Below are 10,548 nucleotides of genomic sequence, written 5' to 3' on the forward strand. Positions count from 1 at the left end.
ACATACATATATATATATGTGTGTATGTATGTATGTATGTATGTATGGTAATGTAATGTAATGGTATGTAATGTAATGTATTGTAATGTAATGGTATGTAATGCAATGGTATGTATGTATGTAATTGAAAAAGTTCTGAAAAAGTTCTTTTCAATTCAGTTCAATAATATTTAGTCCTAAAGATTCTTCATTGTGTTCTCCAACTCAGTGAAACTTACTGAATTTAATCAATTTAAGATGCATCCAACAAACAGATTACCCGATTAATTTAAAGTGTCATCCTAGGAACATGTAAAAATGCATTTGTCTTATTACAAATCACAACAAGGCTAATGAAACATGAACACATATTACAATCTAAAATTGGTAGTGTGCAGTTTGAAATGTTTCATGTTTTACGTCGACTCTTATTGTCTTGAGAAGGACAATCCTTTTAACTTGACAGGGAATGATGCATACAGCATGCACAAACTAAATAGAGTGTTTTAATTTAAATGCAGGACAGTTTTATTCCAACAGATTTGTTGATGACCGTTGTTACCACAGCAGCTGCTGGTTCTGTGGAACAAGAAATTTGGGACGAACCAGTCACATTGTAGATGTGTGTATGTGGTTTACTCTGTGTTGGAGGGGTATCCTCCTCCTGCTGCTCCTCCTCCTCCTCCTCCTGCATTGCGACACTGGCAGATCCACAAAGTGTTCTCCGACCCAAAAACCACTCAGCAAATTTTCTGGTTATGTAACCAGAACCACTGCTCCAACTCAGACTCGCAGATCTGGGTTTATTTCTCATTAATGAAAACTTTACAACATTTTACCAACTTTAGTGTTTTCGTTTGTTTTTCAGAACCTGAAATTCAAGTAATTTTTATCAGAAAACAGATCAGCTGTTTGATTTTCCTTCAACAAAATCTTTGTATCGTTCATACTAAACGTTATAAAATGAATTTCAGCTCTTTAAGTTGAGAAACACAAAATGATCAAAAACATACAAGACTCAACATAAACTCGTCTGTTTGTCCTCAGATTTCTTTAGATTTGAGCATCTGCTGAGGACCAGGTGGGCTTTTATTGTGTAAACTTTAGAGTTACAAGTTTCTACTTTGTGTATTTAGTGACCACATGTGACGTGTGGACTTTGTTTCTCTCACCTAGAAGAAATGAAGTGAAACAAAATCTGTTTGAATAGTTCTAACCACCACTGAAGATTGAGACCAACTCCATCTGACCCATCATGGATGGATGCTGTCTTTAACCTTCTCCTGCACCTCCCCCTGGTGTCCATCAGCTGGCACTGACAGACCATCTAACAGGTTTATTTAACGTTGGAGTAGAATTAGAGGCTTATATAATATATATATATACATACATTTTTTTTTTAACAATTATAAGTTTTTAACTTCTTCAAATATTTCATTCTGAGAACATCCCAGTTAAAGCTGCCCATAAAACGTGCAGGAAAAGCAGTTTTCTGAGGTGAACTTTGACCCTGAATGTGTCACACCCAGCTGGATTTCAGCCGCTGGAAACCACAGCAGGTCAAATATAATTAGCTTCACATGGAGGTGAAAGGTCGCACAGATCTGAGTTTAACAGAGAAAAAACTAACTGTTCAGCAGGAGACTGCTCAGAGGGCTAAACCCTGCCATTCCATTGATCTTCGTGTTTCTGTCTTTGTTCTGGAACATCTTGGCTGAGAAGAGATTTAACAAGCTCGGCTGGTTTTATGACTCGTGTTATCTGTGTGCTGTTTCAGATGTGGCAGGGATTCAAACAAGAACACCAGAGAGGTTTGGGAGTCAGGGGTCACCCTCTCAGTCCCAGAGGTGGACAGTGTTCTGGGTTTTAAAGTGTGTGTTGGTTCTGTTCAGCTGTCGCAAATATAAAACTAATAAAAGAAGAGAGACAACATTAACTTTCTCCATATGACAGTCGTCTTCCAGCACCCTTAAGAACAGATACAGTATATGATGGCCCAAAACTATATTGTTTCTCTTTGACCATCACCAACCATTAATCTTGAGTTAACTCTTGGTAACTCATTACTTGGTGCTAACCCTTGTTATCTTGAGTTAACTCTGATGTCAACTCTTATGTAACTCGGATGTTAGTTCGTGTTAACTTATGTTAACTCATATTTTAACTTGTTAACTCAGATGTTAACTCATGTTAACTCGGATGTTAACTGATGTTAGTTCAGATGTTAACTCAGATGTTTGTTCATGTTAACTTATGTTAACTCAGATTTTAACTTGTTAATTCAAATGTTAACTCATGTTAACTCGGCTGTTAGCTCTGAGCTAACATCTGAGTTAACATAAGTTAACATGAGCCTCATGCTAACTTATGTTAACTCAAATGTTAATTTGGATGTTAACTCAGATGATAACTCGGATGTTAGCTCATGTTAACTCTTGTTAACTCAAATGTTAACTTGTTAATTCAGATGTTAACTCGGATGTTAACTCAAATGTTAACTCAAATGTTAACTTGTTAATTCAGATGTTAACTCGGATGTTAACTCAAATGTTAACTCAAATGTTAACTTGTTAATTCAGATGTTAACTCGGATGTTAACTCGGATGTTAAATTGGATGTTAACTAGGAATGCGCAATATAAACGATATACGGTAGAAACGATAGAAATTTAGCCTACGATAGAGACCTGTCTTCTACCGGCTAACCGCAGTAATGCTGTGTCTGAAGTAAAATCAGAGTTGTCAGTTTAATCGTTACTTTTGTTTGTTGAAAACTGTGCAAAAGTAGCGTTAGTCTTTTCTTCGAGAGCTAAGTAGTGAAGCTACAAGCTAACTACAGCCGGCTTGCCATAGTGTTGCCGTATTCTGACGCATGCACAAAACGCTGTGTTCCGTCAAAAGCTTTTTTTGTTTGTTTTTTTTCCATTGAAAGTTAAAGTAAGTGTTGGTCAGCTTTAGAGAAACCTGTTCTCTGATCTATGAAAAGAACGCTGTGTTGTGTGATTTTACTGTGAGACCCTCTGGTCAAAGCCACAGTCTCATTTTGTGTCAGCTCTTCATTAAAGCAGAAGGAGTCGCCAACTAGAGGTTTGGAGGGTGAAGTGTTTCAGTGTAAAATGCTGCTCTGTTGCTGTTCATTTATAAAGTGAGAAGACTGGAAACTGTTAAGTGTTAACAACGTAATTTTTGTTTAAAACGTATGACTAAAACTACATTTGATAACTTTTGCACTGTTTTGCACAAGAAAGAAGCCTAATACTTGATTTGTTTATTGTTTAAAAACTCTCTGGACCTAGTAGTGAATTTTTTTTAATTCAAAATATATGATGGCAAATGGACACCCTATGCTTTTTTTTTAGCAAGTTTTATACCAAAAACATATCACGATATACATCGTTATCGCCACCCTTCACAATACATATCGTGATGTGAATTTTATGCCATATCGCACATTCCTAATGTTAACTCGGATGTTAGCTCACATGATAACTCAGATGTTGGCTCATGTTAACTTAGATGTTAGCTCATGTTAACTCAGATGTTAAATCATGTTAACTCTTATGTTAACTCAGATGTTAACTCAGATGTTAGCTCATGTTAACTCAGATGTTAGCTCATGTTAACTCAGATGTTAACTCAGATGTTAACTCAGATGTTAGCTCATGTTAACTCAGATGTTAACTCAGATGTTAACTCATGTTAACTCAGATGTTAGCTCATGTTAACTCAGATGTTAGCTCATGTTAACTCAGATGCTAGCTCATGTTAACTTGGATGTTAACTCGGATGTTAACTCAGATGTTAACTCATGTTAACTCTTACGTTAACTTGGATGTTAACTCAGATGTTAGTTCAGATTTAACTCATCAGATGCAAACATCTGCAGCTTTGGTCAGTTTGAAATACTGTATCTCATCTTAGCAGGAACAGCTGACATAAAACCTTTGGCTTTGTTACACATTTAGTGTTAAAGGGTTCCTGATTCATCTGCTCGATCAGCAGTGTGGGGGGAGGAGGTGAGTCTGGGTGAGGAGGAGGAGCTGCTGCATCACAGAGTTTGAAGCAGACAGTCAGCTGACAGCAGGACAAGCTTCATTTGCTGGCTGCAGTCCTTCCTCCTCCCCCCTGCAGCCTGCCTCCCTCGGCTCTGCCTCCCCACTCCCTCTGCCTCGGCTGATCGCTGCCTGTTGGAATGAGTGTTTGCTGATCGGACAGCATGGAGAACAACTGTGTGGAGAAGGAGGAGGCCGGCACCAAGCACTGGAGAGAGCAGGGTACGGTTCTGTTTGGTTCTGTTCTGGACTCATGAATCCTGTTGGACCTCCACCAGTCTGTCTGGTTCTGTTCTGGACTCATGGATCCGGTCCTGATGGGTTTTGTTTGGTCAGGTTAGCTGTTATTGATCAGGAATCTTGGCAGATGTGGGTAATGTGAGAATGTTGCTTGTTCTGAGGCTTCGGGTGAGTGTGTGCTCCTGCAAATGACGGAAGGAGTTTTTGGGTCCTGGTGGGGTTCTGGACTGTCATAAGGTGAGGTATTTAGTCCGGCAGCTCTGAGCACATGGGACCTTTGGACTGGTCCATTTCTCTGACTAAAGGTAATCAGCAGGGAGGGGTTGTTAATGATTGGTTTGAGGCTCAGGGAGGTTCTGATGAACTACAGACAGAACCTCAGGATTCTGATCAGATGGAAGGATGGCTGTTTTCTCACACTTTACTCATTAAGACTTTCAGCTTCTAGTCACCAACTTGTTCTTTCTCTAAAACCCAGCAGAAATTCAAGAACCAAGTTTATTTACACAGCTGATTGATAAACCAGCTGATCGATAAACCAGCTTATTTGTTTACAGGATGATTAATGAACAGCTGATTGATTAATAACTGATTGACAGAACAGCTGATTGATTAATAACTGATTGACAGAACAGCTGATTGATTAATAACTGATTGACAGAACAGCTGATTGATTAATAACTGATTGACAGAACAGCTGATTGGTTAATAACTGATTGACAGAACAGCTGATTTTTTGACCAGTTGATCGACGGACCAGCTGATGGGTTAACCAGCTGATTCAGTTCAGTTTATTTATATAGCACCAAGACACAAAAGAAGTAATCTCAGGGAACTGAACAGAATGATTGATGAACCAATTGATGGAACAGCTGATTGGTTGACCAGCTGATCTGTGGAACAGCTGATGTCCTCACTCAGGTGTTTTTCAGTTTGTGTTGAATAATTGAATAGCTAAGTTGTTGTTTTTGACTCATTGATTAGAAATGATTGATTAATCATGAGTTTGTGCTTCATCCAATCAGGTGACGTTTATACCTTAAATTCAAGATAAAACATTATGATCAATCAGTTAAATTATTACTAACTTTTTCATAGTTGGTAACATGTCAGAAAAGTCTTCAGGTAATTTTAGTGCATGAGCATCTATAAATCTTGAATGACTTTTCTGATTTCCTGACTGGAATAATGATAAACTATGATCGAGTGCTTATTGTTGGGGATTTTAACATACATGTATGCTGCCCAGAGAAACCACTGGTGAAGGACTTTCTCAGCCTCACTGACTCATTTAACCTGGTTCAGTGGGTGGCTGGTCCCACACATGAATATGGACACACGTTGGACCTGGTTCTCTCTCACGGCTTGTCTGTGAACGACCTGGAACTATATGATAATGTGATTTCTGACCATAGGCCTGTTTTATTTGATGTTGGTTTGTCCTGTGCTCCAGTTAAATCCTGCGCTCCTGCCCAGCGACGTAGAGTTTTTAACCCTTCCACTGCTGGCCAGTTCTCTGCTGCCTTTGAACAGCTCTGTGCTCCCTCTGGCTCTGCTGCTGACACCGAACAGCTGAGCTCCTGGTTTGACTCCTCCTGTCAAACCATTTTGGACTGTGTAGCTCCATCTAAACTGGTGCGGCCTAAAGCCAGATCTGAACACTGGTTTAATGAAAAAACTATTGCAGCCAGACAGGAGTGCCGCAGAGCTGAACGGAGGTGGAAAAGGGATAAACTGGAGGTTTCATTTTACATTTTAAAGGACTGTCAACGTCAGTACCAGAACACTGTTAAAGAGGCCAAAAAACAACACTTGTCAGATATTATTGTGTCCAATCATAATAATCCACGTGTCCTTTTTAAAACTATTGACTCTGTCCTGAAGGCCCCACAACCTGTCTGTCTGGAAGCCTCTACTGAACTTTGTAATGACTTCCTGCAGTTTTTTATAAATAAGGTTGTTACCACAAGGGCCCTTATTTCAGCCCCTGCTTTTGACCCCTCCTGCTTGGTCCCCTGCCTGGCTGTGTTTGATAGATTTGAACCAGTGACCCTGACCCTTTTAGAGGATGTGGTCGGCCATATTAGACCATCAGGTTCTCCTCGTGACCTTATCCCCCCTCGTCTTTTAAAAGAGGTGTTTTTCAGCATCAGGCAGATGATTCTTGCTGTTATCAATAGCAGTCTGTCCTCAGGTGTTGTCCCAATAAGTTATAAACATGCTGTGGTGCAGCCCCTGCTTAAAAAGCCTAGCCTAGACCAAACTGTCTTGGCTAATTTTAGGCCCATCTCCAAGCTACCTTTTATTTCAAAAATTTTAGAAAAAATTGTATATTCACAGGTCAAATGTTTTCTGGATGAGCACAACATCCTGGAGGTTTTTCAGTCTGGCTTCAAAACTCACCACAGCACAGAATCAGCTCTAGTCAGAGTTTTTAATGATATTTTTATGGCTAATGATTCTGGTGAACATGTGGTTCTTGTCCTGCTTGACCTAACAGCTGCCTTTGATACCGTGGACCATAACATTTTAATATCACGCTTACAGCACCAAGTGGGTATTTGTGGTACTGCACTGAGCTGGTTTAGGTCCTATCTGGCAGACAGAACCATGTCTGTCAACATAGCTGGGTCTGAATCCTCCACTGCTCCTCTGTGTTTTGGGGTTCCACAGGGCTCTATTTTAGGTCCCCTGCTTTTCTCCCTTTACCTGCTTCCATTGGGATCAATCCTTAGAAAGCATGGGATCTTTTTTCATTGTTACGCTGACGACAGTCAGATCTATATGCCACTTAAAAAGAAAGATGCCCCCTCAATTAGGCCACTTCTGTTGTGTCTTGAAGACATCAAAGCCTGGATGTCTTTAAACTTCTTAAATTTCAATGAAAAGAAAACAGAAGTGATGGTGTTTGGTCCTAGTGGCTCTTGTGAACCTTGCCCTGTTGATCTGGGCCCTCTGGCACCACATGTAAAGAAAACTATTTCTAACTTGGGTTTTAAAATGGACAGTGATTTTAAATTAGAGTCCCAGATTGGAGCGGTGGTCAAGACCAGTTTTTATCACCTCAGACAGCTGGCTAAGGTAAAGACCATCCTTACAAAACAGCAGCTGGAAACAGTAATCCATGCCTTCGTCACCTCTCGGCTGGATTACTGTAACGCTCTTTACCTTGGAGTCAGCCAGTGCTCCCTCAGACGTCTCCAGTTGGTCCAGAACGCTGCTGCCCGGCTTCTAACTGGAGTTCAAAAAAGGGAGCACATCACCCCCACTCTGGCTTCACTCCACTGGCTGCCTGTTCATTTTAGAGTTCATTTTAAGATTATTTTATTTGTTTTTAAAAGTTTAAATGGTCTTGCTCCATCCTACCTCTCTGAGCTGCTTCACCCATACTCTCCTGCTCGGTGCCTCAGATCAGCTGATCAGCTGCTCCTGGAGGTGCCGAGGTCTAAGCGGAGGCTCAGAGGGGACAGAGCTTTTTCTGTTGCTGCTCCAAGACTGTGGAACGATCTCCCTCTTCCTATCAGATGAGCTCCTTCACTGTCCAGTTTTAAAACTCTTTTAAAAACACATTTTTACTCCCTCGCTTTTAGCACACACTGAATTTGATCTGCACTGTTTTTATTACTTTTATTGATCTTAATGTTTTAACAACTGTTTTTATGTGTTTAAATGTTCTTGATTTTATATGTACAGCACTTTGTAGCAGCTGTGGTTGTTTTAAAGGGCTTTATAAATAAAGTATTATTATTATTATTATTATTATAAATCCTCCTCTTAGCACTATTAGTCCAACAGAACCGGTCATTTTTATTATGATGCCCTGAGCAGTTCTGCTCAGTAAAACTCGTTTCTTCAGTTTATTCCCACAGGTGTTCATGTCTTCTTCAGTCTGCAGCTCTGTCTGATCTCCTCCTCAACCTCCTTCCATAAAAACATTCATTTAATTTAAAAATGAAGGCAGGACCCACATGTTTTGATTGACTGCTCTCTGAGCCAAGATGAGCTTCTGTGTGGAGTCCACAGGCCCGTTAGATTCAGCTGAGGAGAACTTTAAGGTGTTGAATCATTGTAGAGAAGTTATCTCTTCCTGAAGGGCGGCACGGTGGCACAGCTTGCTGCCTGTCAGTGAGCAGGTTGCCCTGGTTCAAATCCCGGCCAGGGGGCCTTTCTGAGTGGAGTTTGCATGATCTCTCCGTACATGCGTGGGTTTTCTCCAGCTCCTCCGGTTTCCTCCCACAGACCAAAAAAATTGTCTCTAGGTATGAGTGAGAGAGTGAATGGTTGTTTGTCTCTGTGTGTCCCTGTGATGGACTGGAGACCTGTCCAGGGTGTCCCCGCCTCTCACACAATGACTGCTGGACATGGGCACCAGTGACCCCCACGATCCGAAGAGGAAGAAGCGGGTAAAAGATAATGGATGGATGTAGATCTACACATCAGCTTTAACAAGTAGTGTTTGTTGTTGTTTATTTTAATTTTGGATGTTTTTTGAGTCTGAAAGCTTTTAGTGCAGATTCATTTAAAATATATCTGTTAGGACTGACAAATTAAATATGTCAGTTCCTGGTTTTACACCTTCAACTACTCTCTTAACTAATGCCAGGATTAAATCCTTGGCACTTGTTTTATGGGCTACAGCTCTCCCATCATGCACCTGGGTGCCTTTTATGGTTTCTTAACTCGAAGCACTGTAAAATATTTTCTTTGCTTTAGTTTAGATTTAAATATCAGACTTGCCTTCCCCTCCATATGAACCACAGCTGTGTTCTCTTCTCAGCAGTCTGTGACCCTGATAACTCTGATAGAAGACGTTCATGATCACATGATTGTTACTGATTTAAGACGACTCTCTGTCAAAGGTTTGACTTCAGTTTGATTTACTTTTAATAAGTTAGTTTGTATTTATCAGACAGTCCCTGCATGATGTTATAAGACAAACACAAATTTCCAGAAGTTTTAAGAAATGTGTATATATATAAACTTGATGTTTCTAATCGAAAATACTGATTCCTCATCTCCATCTGACAGCTTGGTATACCAAAAGATTCTCACTCGTTTATTTTTTTTTATGCTGTATTTTTCTAAAGTTAACAAAAATCATTCATATTTAACAGTTGTTGTTTGTCGTTTCCAAACTTATTGTTTAGTGCTATAGGAAACATTTATTCACGCTTGTTCACTTTAAGCAGGGATTTTTTTTTGTGGGGGGGGGGGGGGGGTGAAATGATTAAAAAAAATGTGTTTGTTGAAATTTCCGTCAGATTTTATTTATTTATTTTTGTTATATCTTGACCTCAGAGAAGTCTGTGTAAACTTGGATTATTACCATTAAACAAATTGGCTCTTACTTGGCTCAGTGTGAGCATCAGTACTAATGCTGTTTTGTTCTGGTATTTCCCTTTTTAGATATTTAAGATTCAGTTTTTTATCGTAATAGTTCACTTCAATACTTAGCAGTTCTAGTAATGAATATACTTGTTTTTATTTGTGATTTGATGTACTAGAACTTAGTGTGTGGGGCTTTTTTGTTGTTGTTCATTTTTCATGTACAGATCAAAGTATATTTCCTAGGATTTTAAGTTGTGAAACGGGTATATTTTTGGAATTATTTTCACGTGAGTTCACGCAAAATTATAAGCAGCCTCATGATCAGTATAATGAGGCTGATCGGCGCATGCGCTGTTCAGTCTCCAGCCGCCTGGGCGGAGCCTGGGCATGCAGCGCACGCGCATGCGCGTACTTTAGAACTTCACTGGTCTGGTGGGCGGAGCCTCCGTGCTGCTGTTGGAGGCTCACCGGAGGTTCAACATGGACGCCAAGAGGGGTTAGTCTGCTCTAATCTATTTTCTGCCCGCCGTTATTTACACGCTGACAGTGGGTTTAGCTGGTGTTCGTGTCTCGGCGATGTGTCCGGAAGGACCGGGGATTCGGCGGAGCTTTAGTCGGGGAAACCTGCAGGCGGTCTGAGGAGGTCACGCCGAACGTTTTGACGTGCAGCGGGTCTCGTGAGAGAAGAGCTCCCGGTGGTTGTGGTGGGGGGTCGGGCAGCTTCCCCGAGGGTGTGGGCTGATTAAACGCGTCAAGGGAAGGGGTGTCGAACCGTAACGGGAGGTGAAACCAGATCTGCGGCAGGATTTCTGTCTCTGTGGTCCGGACTCTATTTTTAGCATCTATCGGCGCTGCTAACATGCCCGCTACCATATGTAGGCAGGCGGCCACATTTAGACCAGGACCCCCTGGTCCTGCGTCCACAGTCAGGCCCAGGAGAACCCCCAGGT

At 40.8% G+C, this 10,548-nt stretch overlaps 1 protein-coding gene across 3 annotated transcripts in view; it reads left to right on the forward strand.

Moving 5' to 3' along the window:
- rtn4a (reticulon 4a) overlaps positions 1-10,548 on the forward strand; it is a 50,234-nt gene that overhangs the window by 29,292 nt on the left and 10,394 nt on the right. The window contains exon 1 of one of the 3 annotated variants that reach the window (XM_037680640.1): positions 4,117-4,252. The exons of 1 other annotated variant lie outside the window; for it this stretch is intronic. In XM_037680640.1, the coding sequence (XP_037536568.1) occupies positions 4,195-4,252 (58 nt within the window). In that variant the 5' untranslated portion in view covers positions 4,117-4,194. Of the gene's footprint in view, positions 1-4,116; positions 4,253-10,027; positions 10,095-10,548 lie in introns of those variants that run through there. One more of the 3 variants, XM_037680648.1, reaches the window with a different exon arrangement.

The sequence above is a fragment of the Nematolebias whitei genome, chromosome 1, assembly GCF_014905685.2.
Source record: "Nematolebias whitei isolate Nwh7 chromosome 1, NemWhi1, whole genome shotgun sequence".
NCBI classification, from domain to species: domain Eukaryota; kingdom Metazoa; phylum Chordata; class Actinopteri; order Cyprinodontiformes; family Rivulidae; genus Nematolebias; species Nematolebias whitei.